Raw genomic sequence first — 15,986 nt, forward strand, 5'->3', positions numbered from 1 at the left:
CCGCCCCCGGAGGTGACAGTGGGTGGTGCAGGCGGAGGCTGACTTTGGCGACGCTCCCCAGCGGTGACAGGCGGGGCGGGGCCGCGGCGCGCCGGCCTCTTACCGAGGCGGGCAGGCGGGCGGGCGCTGAGCGCAGCGCAGCGCGGGCGCGACGGACGGTCTACCGGCCGGGGATGCCGCTCGACGCGCCTTGGTCCTCGGTACAGTGAGCACAGCTCATCGCAGCCATGACGGTAGAGTTCGAGGAATGCATCAAGGACTCGCCGCGCTTCAGGTGTGCTACGGGCCTGGGGTAGGGCGCGGGTGGGGATGGGGAGCCGCCTTTGTGCCGTAGGCGGGCAAGGGGTGTCCAGCATGGTGACCGCTCCAAGTCCACCTGGATGGAGCAGAAGACCTGGCACGAACAAACCGGCTGGAGCCGGAGTCGCGGTACCCTAGCTGCGCAGCTCCGCCTCCGGCCTCGGGGGACCGGAACAAAAGACGCCCCTGTACTGATCACCTCACGCGAGGGGGTGAGTGTTCAGACTGCCTTTGGCAGCTGTGTGTCACTGGGCATTAGCGTTCAGTGCCACCTCTAGAACTGTCCACCCTTCTTTGTGTGTATGCTTTAGTGTTCCACAAGTACTGAGCTCCTCCTTGGCCCTGTAATCCAGTCCTGGCTAGGATTGTCTGGCACCCTGCTTGGTCTCTATCTTGATCCGTATGTCCAGAGCACTGTATGGGTGCAACCAGCTGGCCACATCGAGGCCTGAGATGGACACCTTGGTGAGAGTTAACGGATGTATGAGTGACCCAGGAGTCTGGAGGGGTAGAGGCTGTAGGGATGAGGAAGTCATGTTTAGGTGGCAGGGTATGGGCCTTATTCACCTATGGGTTTGTTTCTTTTATTGTTCCTGGAATACAGGTGGCAGGGTATGGGCCTTATTCACCTATGGATTTGTTTCTTTTATTGTTCCTGGAATACAGTCATGCACATCTGTGTGAACCACATGGCCACACAGATATACATCTGTTTCATTGGTTGACATTTCTCAGACAGTAAACGAGTACCTCCTGTGTGTCATTTGAAATTGTGGACCTTCATGAGGTTCCCTACCTCTGTATGTACATATACACAGGGGAGCACATTCTGCCACTCTGCTCCTCCTTTGAATAGGTGCCAGACAGTGCACATGAATGTGTGGGTGAGCTGTGACACAGGGTTGGTGTGCTTGAGGCATGCACATAGCCTAGTGTGGATGGGCACGTGAGTACATGTGTTACACCTCTGTGGATTCATGAGCCATGTTTGCCATGCTACTAGACACATGTTAGTGTATGTAGGTGTGTGTTTTAGCATGCACTGTGTCCCTGGAACACATCTCCGTATGCCCTGTGCTAATACATGTATGCCTGCTTATGTATGAGCAGGTGTCATGCCTTTGCACATGTGAGCTTGACCACATATGTACATGAATGCTGGATTTCTGAGGGCCTACCTCAGCAGTCCAGCTCTTTGCAAAACCACCTTACAAGAGAGTCAGCAAGAAACACCTTGGAGCGTTTAGAGTTTGCCAAGCATGTCCACTGACTATAGGCAGGGGGCTTGAGGCAGTCAACTATGCTTTCCTGTTTTCTATTGAGAGGAGTGGTCTAAGAGCCTCTGATAACCCACAATTCTGCATCCAGACTTGATAGGAATCATAGGCAAGGACTCTGAGCATGGAACTGGGCCCCAGTTAAAGCACCCTGACCCCTTTCTGTAAAGCCCTGGCTCCACCCTGCCCTGTATAGGAGTTTGGGCCTAAGCAGAAATCCATTCACCTCTAGGCCTTCTTTGCCACAGCCAGCCAGTTGGACTTGTGGGGCTGCAGTAGGTGTGCTTAGGCTTAACATTATTTCTTTTGGTGGGGGAGGGGAATGCTGGGGTTGGGGGCTAAGGATGACTCTCTAGACATTGGTCTTGGGATTATAGAACCTGGCTCAGTGGATTTGTGTGGGTTTAAAGAGTACCTTGTGTACTTTAAGGTGTTACTGAAGTTATAACTTGATCTTTCTGGCCAAGAACCTTTAGGTGGGGCAGGTTGAGGCTGTCTGAAGGATGTGGAAGTAGTGGTAGTTTTGGGTGGTAGTTTTGCTTTGGGACTCTTGGCCTAGAATAAGGGCTTGTGACAGCCTTGGGAATGTCTCATAGTCCCTGAAGCTGTGGGTGGGGGTGCAGGGGAGCCCCGGAAGAGAAGCTGGCCCAGCCTTGGCTGCAAGCCCTTCCCTGGGTGGGGCTTCAAGCGCTGAGTCATGGCTTTGGTGAGGGGGCTCCTCCCCAACCTCCAAGCTGCTGAGGAAGTCCCTAGCTGGCAAAATTAGGCATAGGGCAGGAGGCAATGCCTCAGGTCCTTGACTGAGGAAGGGAGTGCTGAGAGACTCCTAGACAGCATGCTGGCCCCCTTGAGCTTTTACTAAGGGCCTACTATGTTCCCCGCCCCTGTGAATACAAGTGTGAGCTCCTGCTGCAGCCCCTCCCGGTTTCTGGCTCCCTGGCCAGCTGCATCTCTCCATGCAGCTGTCTGGGCTGTCAGGCCTGCTTAGGGAAGCCCTGAATCCATCTCTCCTAGGCAGATAGTTACATCTGTGTTCTGGAACTTCTGGCTCTCATAGTGGCCAGAATCCCGGAACAGAGCCTCCTGTGGTGGCTTTTGTTAGGCTTAGATAAAGGGCATTTTTTTCCCAAGCCAGACAGGTTGTGAAGCATCCTTCGAAAGCATGGCTGCCAATGGTTCAATCAGATGCTGCAGCTCTATTCCCATCCCTTCTCTGCTTTAGGATTCATGGTGCCTAAGCCCTTAGGAAGGGATGAGGTTGATGGCCAGGACCTTTGAGGGTTCGTGGCTAGGGCAGCCTGGCCATTTCAGCCTCAGGTCCTAAATGAAACTCCCCTATGCTTCTCAAGCCAGGAGAAACTCTAGAACAGGTCCCTCTCCTTTCTAAAGAGTAGGACAGAAAGGGGTGAGGAGCTGCTAGAACTAGTTGGCTTCCCCTCTGACACCCAACCCCCAGCCAGTGTAAGACTTGTTCCTAGAGGTCTATCTAAACCTTTGGCCTATTATGTTCCCAAGGTATCTCTTCCCATGTAGGCCAGATGGGCCTAGCTCATCAGATGAGCTGATTGTATGAGGTGGGGAAACTGCTGGGAGTCTGCCCTTATTTCCTTATTTCCTGTTCCCAAGTTGGAGTTGGGAGGGGGGTGCAGTCACGTGCCTGATCCATCTGCCTTTGGCTTCCGGGGATTCTCCCAGGCTTCTCTTGGTGACGTCATCATTAACTCCTCCCTCCCCAGGTCATCTTTATCAGGCTAAATTTGTGAGAATGAGCTCTAAAAAGACCTGACCCATCTCTTCTTCTGGCTGGACTGAGCTATATGGAGTCTTGAGGTTGAGGGAGATGGAGTTTTGAAGCATTGTCCCTCAATGATGGTTCATAACCAACTGCTTTAGGGTCATCTAGCTGCCAGTGAGGAGGGGCTGTCCAGATGGGATTGCAGCTCAACTTTGAGCCCCAGAGAGGACTGTCATGGGCACCAACACCATCATGAGACTTTGGCATTATTATGCTTAGGAAATAAGGACTTTTTTTTTTTTTTTTTTTTTTTGAGACAGGGTTTTTCTGTGTAGCGCTGGCTGTCCTGGAACTCACTCTGTAGACCAGACTGGCCTCAAACTCAGAAATCCGCCTGCCTCTGCCTCCCAGAGTGCTGGGATTACAGACGTGTGCCACCACCGCCCAACTAGGAAATAAGGACTTGTTTAACCTTGGTTCACAGGGCATAGCTACACTGTAGTGTGTGTATGTGTGTATGTGTGTGTGTGTGTGTGTGTGTGTAAGAAAGAGAGAGAGAGATCGTGTGATATCCCATGTGGCAAGACTGGGTGGCTTCAGCCTGCTTGATGGGCTCTGGGTAGCTCCAAAGTGTTGGACCTGGGTCTCAGTTATGTCCATCAGGCAGGGAGGGTGTTTACTGCTCTCAGCCTCAGTTTCCTGGAGCCTCCTTCTGACAACAAAACCCCTGGGGAGATGCAACAGGAAATGAGACTCCAGTTGATCTAACCACCCAATTCTTGTTGTAGGGCAACTATCGATGAGGTAGAAACAGATGTGGTTGAGATCGAGGCTAAACTGGACAAGGTAAGAGACAGACCTGGTGGTACATAGAGGGCCTAACGTTACTCTGCACACTCCAAGCCCAGCCTGGAACTATGGGATGACTCCAGGCATATCTGCCTGTGTCCGAGATGCCTATTGGTTGGGAAATAGCAGCTGTGTTTGCTGTGCCTGGTGTGACAGGGGTAGGGGAGCACCAACCTCTCCTTCTAGATGATCCTCTGTATACCATGTAGATGCTATAGTCTGTCCTTAGCCCTGAATTGAAGAAGGGGCAACTATGTCTGGACGTTAATGGGCCTGAGTTAAATTCTGGCTGCCTCCGGTTGAAAGTGTATCCTCTCTGGCCCGACCTTGTGGCAGATTTGAGTGACAAGCTTGGAGAAACTGTCAGGCCCTCATTTTGTCTACTCTTTCCCACTCTGTAGCTGGTCAAACTGTGCAGTGGCATGATCGAAGCTGGCAAAGCCTATGTCACCACCAACAGGCTCTTTGTGAGCGGCGTCCGAGACCTGTCTCAGCAGTGCCAGGGTGACACCGTCATTTCGGTGAGGCACCAGTATGGTGTGGTGGGGGAAGGGAGAAAGCCCCCTAAAGGGTGTCTAGATTGTGAACATTGGGTGGTCTGCACTCTGCTTCAGTACATCTAACCCTAACCTGTGGGCAGAGAGGCGTCTTCAGGGACTTGAAGGAGACACTACCTGCATGGCCATCCCAGTGTCATCTTCCCCTTACTTTTCTTCAGGAATGTCTGCAGAGGTTTGGAGACAGTCTTCAGGAGATGGTCAACTATCACACAGTAAGCCCCATGGGGCATGTGGGGTATCCACTTTTATCTGAAAATATGCCATGTATCTTAAAGGCCCTGCCTAGACAAGAGCAAAGCTGACTGGTTCTTAGGTAGCTGAACTGATGGCCATGGACGAGAAAGGCCATGTTCTACTCCTTCAATCTATAGAAACAGTAGCAACCCCAAGTCTATAAATCAGTGCGAGGGATGTTTTGGGAGGGGGGTTGCCATGTCCCCAGCTGTGGCCAGACTATATCCTAAGGCAGAAGAGGCAGCACACATCTCTGACCTGAAGGCAGCAATGTCTTAGGGTGTGGAAGCCTTGGAATAATCTTCTTTACCCCAAGTTGAGCAGAGATTTCCATCCCAGGACAACTTATTTCTGGATGACAGCCTCACTGCCATCCAGGCAGGGTGTGGTAGCCTCATAAGGCCCCAGCATTGATGTGAGTAGACACATAGAACATGCCAAGACTCAGTGCAGTAGAGGTGCACTGGTTCCCATGACCTGGGAACTAGTTGTAGTTTATCCCCAAGGCCAGGAATCACAGAAATAAAACAGCTTGGAATGGTTCATCCTGACAGCTGCCAGTCTGTCTACCTGCCCCTGACCTGGCTCAGCACTCCTCCATGTGTCACTGTGGGTCAGGAGTATGTATGGGGGAGGGTGATAGGAAACCATGTTAGTTCATCAGGGGTTCCAATCAGCTACTACCATCCCCGAGCTAGGCCCTATGGGAACTCTCTGCTCTGAGTTCATCTTGTTGCTGGTAATCAGCCTTGAGGCAGCCCATATGTGCCACCCATGCAGATATCGAAGGTGGAGTTTAGAAGCCTGCCTGCCATCACATTGATCTCCAGACTGGCTAAGAGCCAGATGGGAAGATGAGCAAGTGGCTACGGCTGTTGTCTCTGCCCCCCAAGAGGCTACCCTGGTACATGGCAGGCTCTACCTAGTGTTCTCTGTAGAGAACTGGGGCCCAGGAAGAGATGGGCAGGGATCCCAATTCTCACCTGGTAGGTGATGGGACTTTGTCTTTGGGGTCCTGTTGGTAGTGACCCTAATAACCTCCACCCTGCCTCTATCTCAGATCCTGTTTGACCAGGCTCAGAGATCGGTGCGGCAGCAGCTCCACAACTTTGTCAAAGAGTAAGTGACCAGAACCAGAAGTCCCCCAGCCCCGTAGCCAAGTGCCATGGTGAAAGTTGAATTCCATTTTCCATCTTCAGGGTAAGAAGGGCATCAGGTCCTTGGCCAAGAATTCAAGCTGTGAGGGGTCTTTGCGCTCTGACAGAAGGTTCAAGCAACAGGGGCAAAGACAGGGAGATGGGATAGACAGGTCAGGGTGAAGTTGTAGTTTATCCCCATACACTAGAGGAGATGCAGGCTGACATTTGGCACATGAACTGAAGTTTAGACTAGACGGGTTGATGAAGAGGTTGAGGAGCCCCAGAGCAGGGAAGAGGGAAGAAAATTTCGGTAGAGTCCTGGAGGAGATAAGGAAAAAGACCTTGCTCAGGAGCCATTGGGGGATATATGGTTAGAGAGAAAGAGAGAGAGCCCAGAATATCTAAACATACTATGCACTCCATTTCTGATCTCTGATTCTTGGCATCTACATTGGCTGGCACCCAGGGATGTGCGGAAGTTCAAAGAGACAAAGAAGCAGTTTGACAAAGTGCGAGAGGACATGGAGTTGTCCTTGGTGAGGAATGCCCAAGCCCCAAGGCACCGACCCCATGAAGTAGAGGAGGCCACAGGTGCCCTCACTCTCACCCGGAAGTGCTTTCGCCACCTGGCACTGGACTATGTGCTCCAGGTTAGCTGTGGGGACAGTAGAGATGTGACTTCTCTAATGGGCAGGGATGACACCCAGCAAAGCCTGGAGGTAGGGTAATCAGTAGGGGGCAGAGGCTTTGATCTTATACAGGAGGCCTCTAGGGATATGAGCAAGGACAAGAATTCTTGGTTTCATCCAGATGAGACCTCATTTTCAGACAAGAGGAAAGGCTATGAATTCAATCATCCCAGCTCCATCTTTCTTAGGACTTTTCCTATGATAACCATGCAGAGACCTAAAAACTACCTGGGGTTTTGGAACTATAAGCGGTCCAAGTAGGTTCTGAAAATGTATGGGTTATGGGCTTCTGGGCCCTGACACCTGATCTGTCTGCTCTTCCTCTGGCAGATCAATGTCCTCCAGGCCAAGAAGAAGTTTGAGATCTTAGATTCTGTGAGTGCTTGCATTGAAGATACCCATGGGCGTTGTTTGAGCAGTTGTTTGAACTGGGCCTTATTTGGGCTCTACTCTCACCTGCAGATGCTGTCCTTCATGCATGCCCAGTACAGCTTCTTCCAGCAGGGATATAGCCTTCTACATCAGCTGGACCCCTACATGAAGAAGCTGGCAGCTGAGGTGAGCCTACAGGAGTGGCTCAATGACTGAGCCTTCAGTGGGGGCTCCTGGTTAAGGTCTTGGGAAGGGGTCTACTGCCTCCCTGTGATGCTCTCCCCACAGTTGGACCAGCTTGTGATCGACTCTGCAGTGGAAAAGCGAGAGATGGAGCGCAAGCACGCTGCCATCCAGCAACGGGTGAGGCCCTAACTATGGGAGAATGTCATTAAAGTCCATTACTCCACACCTCTGATCTGAGGTACCAGGAGACATGTCCACAAACTCTGCCCTTATTCCCAAAACCGTCCACTTGCTACCTATTAGGCCTTACAACAACTGCTAGCTGAATCTGGTCTACTGCAGCAGAGGGAAGGGCCCCATCTTTAAGGGCATCAATATAGTGAGCCTGATATATGGAAGGGCTGGAGCTGGAACCTGGAACCTCACTCCTTAGAGCAGTGGTTCTTAGCTAGTGGTTCCTAATGCTGTAATCCTTTAATACGGTTCCTCATGTTGTGGCAAACCCCCAACCAAAGCATTACTATGAAGCATCATTTCGTTGCTTCATAGTAATTTTGTTAAGAATTGTAGTTTAAATGTAAATTACAATATAGATATCTGATATGCAAGATATCTGATATGTGACTCCCAAAGAGGTCACAACCCACAGGTTGAGACTAGTTATCTGGCTTTTTCTGGGGCCTTTGCTCAACTGCTAGGCATTGGAACTACCCTCTCCCCGAGAGCAGAGATTGGCTACAGTGGGATAAAAGAACCTAGCAGTGTTTGGGACCAGGGTCATCATTCACTGGTTCTCTCTTTCTCTTTTCCCTCCTGCTTGCTTGGGTCTCAGACACTCCTGCAGGTAAGAGAGCTGAACGCTGGGTTATACACATGGGGCTATCCAGGCCCCCACTTCTGGGGTTGTTTCAGCACCGAGGACACCTCCCTACCTCAGTGTTCCTGCTACATTTTGGGAGGGACCTGTAGGCCAGCTCCTACATCAGCATCAGCAAGATGAATCTAGCCAGTCCCCCCTTCAGGAATGGTGGCAGCTGTGTCATTCTTCCCCTGCTGAGAGCAGGTGATAAGGTCTTCCTTCTACTGGCCTGGCCTGTCAGACAACAGGACACACAGGACACCCAAGGCTCTCTGGCTTCTGAATGGAGCTCTGTCAGACAGCTGGAGAAGGTCCAGCTGGCAAAATGCATGCAACACTTAGAATGGCGGGTTGGGGGCAGGGAGTGCAGCTTCCTTCCTGATCATAGCCTGCTTGTTCCTACAAGCTTAGTAGTGGGGGATGGAGTACTCAGGACCAGCTGTGAACACAAGGGATCTGCCCATAGTGTCTTTGGACAAAGGGCCTTGCTTGGTCAGGAAATTGTTGTGGTGGGCAGAGGTTCCCCTGAGCACAGTCCTCACCTTAGCTTTTGTTTGGGGTGAGTCTGGGAGGGGATGGGGTCCTTCAAGAATGGGTGCTCTCCAAGGGCCAGCTCTCTCTTCCTTAGGACTTTTCCTATGATGAACCAAAGGTGGAATTTGATGTGGATGCACCAAGTGGTGTGGTAATGGAGGGCTATCTCTTTAAGAGAGCCAGCAATGCCTTCAAGACATGGAACCGGTAAGGGCCTTCCTCAGACAGGGCTGAGGGCAGAATGGATGGGGAGCCAGCTCTGCCTGACCTCCTGTCTCCCATGTTCCTCACTCAGACGGTGGTTCTCCATTCAAAACAGCCAGTTAGTCTACCAGAAGAAACTCAAGGTATTCTGGGGCACAGGGTCACTTTTGGACAGACCCCCATCTAGACTATGGGCCAAGCTGCTTAGTGGATATTGGCACAGGGCTGAGGACACAGACAGGCACTGAGTCCAAAAGGTCAGGGGGGCAAGGAGTTAGAGACACATTGCTTGAGTCTAAGATAAAGGAGAAAATCGGTATGAGAGTGCTAAGCTTATGCTGCCCACAGGATGTACTGACTGTGGTGGTAGATGACCTACGCCTATGCTCTGTGAAGCCATGTGAGGACATTGAACGGAGGTTCTGCTTTGAAGTTGTGTCACCTACCAAGTGAGGAGGCCCAGCCCCAGGAAGGGTTGGGGAAAGCCCTGCTTACCCAGGCTGACCAGCTCCTCCCTACAGGAGCTGTATGCTGCAGGCTGACTCCGAGAAGCTGCGACAGGCTTGGGTTCAAGCTGTGCAGGCTAGCATTGCCTCTGCCTACCGGGAAAGTCCAGATAGCTGCTACAGTGAGGTGCACTGCTTCTCTGCTTCCACATGTGTATATGTACCTCAGAAACAGCTCCTATAGGCTACATTCATGCTTGTGCAGGCAGTTTGTGCATGTGTGTATGTGCAGTGTTTGCATGTATACATGCATGCAGATTTGTGTTTGAGGGGCCTTAGCCTATGCTGACCCTTCTAACTGGGGATCTTCTGGGGAGTTGAGATCTCCTGAAGGGCTGAGTGGCTCTTCACACCATCCACCAGAGACTGGACCGTACAGCATCGCCATCAACAAGTAGCATTGATTCCACCACGGACTCTCGGGAGCGTGGAGTCAAGGGCGAGAGCGTGCTGCAGCGTGTGCAGAGCGTGGCTGGCAACAGCCAGTGTGGAGACTGTGGCCAGCCAGATCCCCGCTGGGCCAGCATCAACTTGGGTGTGCTGCTCTGTATCGAGTGCTCAGGCATCCACAGGTAGTCCTCCTTGACTGTGGCTAGACAGGGCTGGCTGAGGTTCTGGATCAAGCCACACTCAGGTCCATTTCTCTCCTCTTTCTGACTAGGAGCTTGGGTGTCCACTGCTCTAAGGTACGATCCCTGACACTGGATTCCTGGGAGCCAGAACTGCTAAAGGTGTGTGAAAGGCTCATGAAGATGAAGCTCACTGGAGCCCCAAGGAGTCAAGGGTGGGATTTAGGTCTTTGAACTTAGACTAACATCCATATACACTGTGCCCCCATATACAGCTGATGTGTGAGCTTGGAAATAGCACCATGAACCAGATCTATGAGGCCCAGTGTGAAGGCCCAGGCATTAGAAAACCCACAGCCAGTAGTTCCAGGTGAGGTTGAGGACAGCCAGCTTGGCCATGGGAGTCCCAGCCTGTGGATGCAATCTCATGTTCACCTCTGGTCCAGGCAGGACAAAGAGGCATGGATCAAGGACAAATACGTTGAAAAGAAGTTTCTACGGAAGCTGACTTCTGCACCAGCCCGGGAACCCCCAAGACGCTGGAGGGCACAGAAGTGCCAGCGCCCTCACAGCTCCCCCCACGCCCCCACTACCCGCCGCAAGGTCCGGCTTGAGCCCATCCTGCCCTCCGTCGCTGCTTTGTCCTCAGGTGGGAGGGCTGCCAGCAGCTGCACCTGAACTCATGTACCTGGGCAGGTTTGGGGACAGGCTCAATGCAGCCCTGGAAAGAGCCACCAACCCTTTAGTGTTATGGTGGGGTTGGGTAGGCTGGAGGCAGGGCTTCACAGGGGCGCCTTGGAGCTCTGCCTAACTCAGCATGACTTGAGGTATTCCCCAGTCCCAAACCTCAGTCACCGGCTGAACATGTGCCCTATCCCTTGCAGCTGGTACTATGGAGCGCAAGTTCCGCCGAGACTCCCTCTTCTGCCCCGATGAGCTGGACTCCCTCTTCTCCTATTTTGATGCAGGGGCTGCTGGGGCTGGTCCACGCAGTGAGTGCTCAGAGAGAGTCCCTTCCCATGCTCTGTGTCCCCTGCCACCAAGGGCCAAAGTAACATGAGAGGAACAGTTGGGCTCCCCTGTACAAATGTGGATGACACTTCCTTAAGAACTTGAAGAGATGGGGACAGGGTGGTGATGCCACAGAGGTTCAAGACTGGAAAAGCATCCAAAGGGAAAAAGCAGAAGTTCTCACTTTGTGGGTCTTGGACTCCTTTGGGATCACACATGAGATATCCCGAGTATCAGATATTTACATCATGATTTGTAACAGTAGCAAAATTACAGTTATAAAATAGCAATGAAATAATTTTATAGGTGGGAGAGGTCAGTCACCACAACATGAGGAACTGTATTTAAGGGCCTCAGCATTAGGAATGTTGAGAATCATTGGGGTAGAGTTAACTTGATCACCAATTTGGGGTTGAGCACACAATGTGTGTAAGCCAGGCATGATGGGTTACACCTATAACTCAACACTCAGAGGCTGAGACAGCAGGATTGTAATAGATTCGAAGCTGTCCTGTGCTAAATAGTGAATTTGAGACCATGCTGGGTACATTTGTAAGCTAATTTCTCCGGGAAAAAAAAAGTGTGAAGTGTGGCTTGTGTGCACACAGGTGTGTGTGTTTGTAAGGAGCAATTGCATGTGCTAATGTAACTAATGGGATTGACAGCAGAGGGTGCTGTAGTACCAACCCTAAGTCAGGCCCTACAGCTTCTCCTGCAGCCTGGGTGAAGACCTGGCTTTAAAACCCAGAGGGCTGGGACATGGCACACTGGGCAGGGTGGGCTTCTGCTGCACCTCTGAGTTATTGCTTGGTTTTCTCTATTTTCCTTTCAGCCTAGGCAGGTATTTCCTAGTAAGGGCTAGTCCTGCCCCTGAAGGGGAGAATCCAGTGAAGGGCGATTGGGGCTTCAGCTTTTTCTCCAGTGTTCTGGGACCCTCCAACGCTAAGGATTCCCTTTCTTGTGGTCCTACAGGTCTAAGCAGTGACAGTGGTCTAGGAGGTAGTTCTGATGGCAGTTCAGATGTTCTTGCCTTCGGCCCAGGTTCTGTGGTGGACAGTGTCACCGAGGAAGGTGGGTGTGTGCCTCTCTGCCTCCATATAGCCCACCATTCCAACGCCCTTGAGGGTTTCAGTTCCCTATCCTTTACCCTCCCACAGAGGGTGCTGAGTCCGAGGAGTCCAGCAGTGAGGTAGATGGAGAAGCTGAGGCCTGGAGTTTGGCGGATGTACGTGAGCTGCATCCTGGGCTACTGGCACATCAAGCAGCACGTACTCGTGATCTCCCAGCACTGGCTGCAGCACTGGCCCATGGAGCTGAAGTCAACTGGGCTGATGCAGCAGATGAGGGCAAGACCCCACTGGTGCAGGCTGTGCTAGGGGTGAGCACAGGCAGGGCTTGTGTGAAGAACAAGACTGCATACCTACATGTATATTTTATTGTTCTAGATAGAGATCAGGATTGTTCCTGTTTGGGGGTGCTCATGGCAGGAGGTCAGAGTGAATAGGCCCTACCAGTGTCCTCTTCTAGTTCAGTCTGATTTCCCTGGATCTCCAGGGTTCCTTGATTGTCTGTGAGTTCCTTCTGCAAAATGGAGCTGATGTGAACCAAAGAGACAGCCTTGGCCGGGCTCCCTTGCACCACGCTACACTCTTGGGCCGTACTGGGTGAGTTCTTTGGGCCTCTCTTGTGCTACTGTCCCCTCACCTTCAACCCATTCCAATAAGCTCCTCTACCCCACCCCATCCCACCCCAGCCAGGTCTGTCTATTCCTGAAGCGGGGGGCTGACCAGCATGCCCTGGACCAGGAGCAGCAGGACCCATTGACCATCGCAGTTCAAGCAGCTAATGCTGACATTGTCACATTGTGAGTCTGGCAGGGTCCTGGGTGCATAGTCACTTGAAAAGAGACGGACTATGTGGGGACAGAATCACCTTACACTCTTCCCCACCCCCATCCCCAGGCTTCGCCTGGCCCGTATGGCTGAGGAGATGAGAGAAGCTGAGGCACCCCCTGGTCAGCCAGGCCCCTTGCCAGGCAGCAGTCCTACAGAGCTGCAGTACCGCAGATGCATCCAGGAGTTCATTGGCCTCCACCTGGAGGAAAGCTAGGACCTGGCAGGCCGGGCAGCTGAGGGATCCCTATCCTGACCCCAGCCTACCCGGCCCAGAAACCTTGCATGTCCCTGAAGACCCTAGCCCCTCATCTAGCCACAGCCCCGCCTGTGACAACTATGGGCCCATCCCAACAGCCCAGTACCCTGGTGTTCCTGGAGTCCTCACTCTCTTGCTTTTCCCTCCTTCTGGATGCTCTGATGTTCAGCCAGAGGACAGGAACCCAAGCACTACATCTTTTGAAGCCCCACATTTGTGGGTGCTGCATCATCTGGTGCCCCTTATTTCACCCAGGGGAACCTGTCTTCAGGTGGTCCTTCCTTCAGGGGCCTGGGCTGTTCATGGCACAAACCACTCTTAAGGTCCATGTCACCCTGTGCCCCGCTGCCCTCAGGGCCTATTTCAACTTGTGCCCCTATGTTTACTGTCCCCAAACCCTGGCCTGCTAGCTAGGTCCTTCCTACATACTCCCAGAGCCCTTCCTCCAGCCTAGGGCTGGTGGCTGGCCACCAGCACCTTCCCTGGCAGGAGTGGCAGCGCACCCAGGGACCCCAGCATCTGGGTTGGGCTTTGATGGTGCTGGGAGGTGGAGCTTTGGCCCAGGTCTTCCACCCAGCCTGGACGCAGGCGTCCTGAAGCCACAAGGCTGGCTACTTGGGTCCTTGTGCCTGAGGGCTCAAGTCCATCCCTGCCTCCTCCAGAGGCACTGTCTGGTTTACCTGGGCCAGAGCCCATGCCTAAAGCAACTGGTACTTTCCACCCTGTGCCCAACGTTCTTTGTTACTGAGAGGATTTTCTACAACAACCTCATTCTGACTTTGTCTGCGTCTTTTTTCTATGGACGCTCAAGGACCATCCTGATCCCAGCTCTGCCTGCTGCTGGGGAGGCCCACATAGATTTTCCCCTTGCCCTGCCCCCAAGCTTCACTCCTTGGGCTGGGCCTCTGATAGGTCCAGTGGTCCCTTGTGTGGGGGTCCAACCAATGCCTTCAATTTCGCTTTTTCTGGAGGAGTCCCAGGATAGAGGCTGGGCCCCTCTGCATACTATGGGGTCCTTGGTTAGGTCAAGGGCACTCAGCTGGTCACTATGCAAACTCTGCCCTGGGAGCATCCATGGACAGTAATGTAGGCACTGGATCAGGGCCTCTGACTCCCTTGCTTGATGGCTGTGGCCCTAAAGAGCAGAATCAGCTTCTTCCTCCTGCTTGAGCTCTGCCTACCACCTACCCTGCCACCTTTGGGCTGGCAGGACCCCACTCCTTCCTGCTCTGATCACACTCACTTAATAAATCTCTGCCGCTTGCACCCACTGCCTGCTCATTGCCGTATCAAGCCTTGCTTGACTCTGTCTTAGCTGAATGTTTGTCTGGGAGCAGCCTGAAGCAGAGTTCCCAACATTGTCCCTTCCCAAAAGGATAAAACCTAGGCAAGCTAATGGAGGCCTGATACTTTGAGAAAAACTGACACCTGACATCCTCAACCTCTGTTCTCTGGCCTCTCCTCTCTGCCTTTCTCTGAATTAGACTGTATTCTTTGATAGGGATAAGGAGGAACACACTCAACTAGAATAGCTGGGGACTCATGTCCCTGATCTGCACCCAGTGTCCCTTACCAGCAGCCTGTCTGCTGTGCTCTGTTACAAGGTGCCATTGAAGTACATTTTGAGGTTTGTAGCTTACCCTGATATAGGTGGTTGGGGAGACACATATATGTGCAAGACAACAGTTAGAAATGACTGACTGTATTGCAGAGCAAGGTCAGAAGATGTCTTGGCCTGGATTTACATTTTTATTCCTGCCTCAAAACTAATTCAGGCTCTGTGTGATGTGTGTGTGTGTGTGTGTGTGTGTGTGTGTGCACACGCGCGGGGGAGAGGGGAGGTGAGCACTCACGGGTGTGTGAAGCATGTAAAGACAAATGTGATATCAAACAGACTCCACATGAACTACCTCCTCACACACATGAACATGAATGGATACATGATGCTCATATCTAGAGTTTCCAAGTACAGAGAGGAGAACTTCACGGCCCTGTCTTAGGATTCCCTTCAATCCAAGGGACCATCATCTGGCAGGGTAGGTGGGTAGAGTCCCTGGCATGTTGGATATACTTAGTTTCTTCATGGGTCAAATGTTACTGCTTTCTGGGCCCTCAAATTGCTAGTTTGGCTCACTCTGGGCAACTAGGGAGCCCACTACTGATACAGCTACCAAAATTATGCTTAGGGATTGGATGACACTACTGGGTTAGCTCCAGATGGTGGTACACAGCTTTAATCCCAGTACTTGGGAGGCAGAGGAATGAAAATATCTGAGTTTAGAGTCATTCTGGTTCCAGCACTACACAGAGAAACCATCTAAAAAAATAAGCAAAAATCACAAGGGCCTGGAGTTTAGTTCAATTCTTACACTAAAACAGATCCTCTAAAGATCCTGGGAGCATCTGTGTAAGCTTATCTCCTGATGACCTTCAGTATCACCCACTGGAGCTTGGGGTGGAGGTCTCAGGCTGGCCTGGGTGGATATGTGGGCTTCCCTGAAGCAGTACTGACTCCCAAACCAAGATACCTTCCTCGAAGCAGAGCCGGTGGAAACAAAGGGCCAGGGCAGTGACAACTAGCTCCAGCACAGAGGACAGATGAGCCAAACCAGTGTCCATAGTGCCCCTGTGGAACCTGTGGGTAGACAGTAAGTCCATCAGGGCCTACTAGACACCACCTATGAGCAGGACTGTGTGGAGCTGCCTCTATTCAACCACCTCAGAAGAGGTGAGAGTGGTTAACCATAGGCCTTATTCCCAACCCTAGCCCTTGATCTCTCCAACCACTCAGAGTATATTGTTGCCTCATCC

The 15,986-nt window shown here is 52.1% G+C and overlaps 1 protein-coding gene across 4 annotated transcripts; it reads left to right on the top strand.

Moving 5' to 3' along the window:
* The first annotated feature begins 88 nt into the window (after nucleotides 1-88).
* On the top strand, nucleotides 89-14,616 carry Acap3 (ArfGAP with coiled-coil, ankyrin repeat and PH domains 3). 4 transcript variants are annotated; one of them, XM_052178388.1, is made up of 24 exons: nucleotides 89-274; nucleotides 4,101-4,158; nucleotides 4,563-4,682; nucleotides 4,880-4,933; nucleotides 6,016-6,074; nucleotides 6,561-6,744; nucleotides 7,114-7,158; nucleotides 7,246-7,341; nucleotides 7,444-7,518; nucleotides 8,174-8,185; nucleotides 8,829-8,941; nucleotides 9,030-9,081; nucleotides 9,287-9,387; nucleotides 9,460-9,571; nucleotides 9,808-10,016; nucleotides 10,106-10,175; nucleotides 10,289-10,383; nucleotides 10,460-10,662; nucleotides 10,898-11,005; nucleotides 11,997-12,095; nucleotides 12,182-12,402; nucleotides 12,579-12,688; nucleotides 12,778-12,888; nucleotides 12,986-14,616. In XM_052178388.1, the coding sequence occupies exons 1-24, from the start codon at nucleotides 228-230 to the stop codon at nucleotides 13,131-13,133; spliced, it is 2,502 nt and encodes an 833-aa protein (XP_052034348.1). In that variant the 5' UTR covers nucleotides 89-227; the 3' UTR covers nucleotides 13,134-14,616. The 4 variants fall into 4 exon arrangements, with proteins under 4 accessions (XP_052034348.1, XP_052034349.1, XP_052034350.1 ...); XM_052178389.1 differs by lacking the exon at nucleotides 8,174-8,185; XM_052178390.1 differs by lacking the exon at nucleotides 7,114-7,158.
* Nucleotides 14,617-15,986: the final 1,370 nt, after the last annotated feature.

This window comes from Apodemus sylvaticus, chromosome 3, assembly GCF_947179515.1.
Source record: "Apodemus sylvaticus chromosome 3, mApoSyl1.1, whole genome shotgun sequence".
NCBI lineage: Eukaryota > Metazoa > Chordata > Mammalia > Rodentia > Muridae > Apodemus > Apodemus sylvaticus.

Bases quoted from the DNA above. Each gene is read 5' to 3' on its own strand.
- Acap3 (XM_052178388.1), top strand. From the start codon at position 228: ATGACGGTAGAGTTCGAGGAATGCATCAAGGACTCGCCGCGCTTCAG. The intron at 6,745-7,113 runs GTTAGCTGTGGG...TTCCTCTGGCAG, and splicing joins CACTGGACTATGTGCTCCAG to ATCAATGTCCTCCAGGCCAA. The intron at 11,006-11,996 runs GTGAGTGCTCAG...GTGGTCCTACAG, and splicing joins TGCTGGGGCTGGTCCACGCA to GTCTAAGCAGTGACAGTGGT.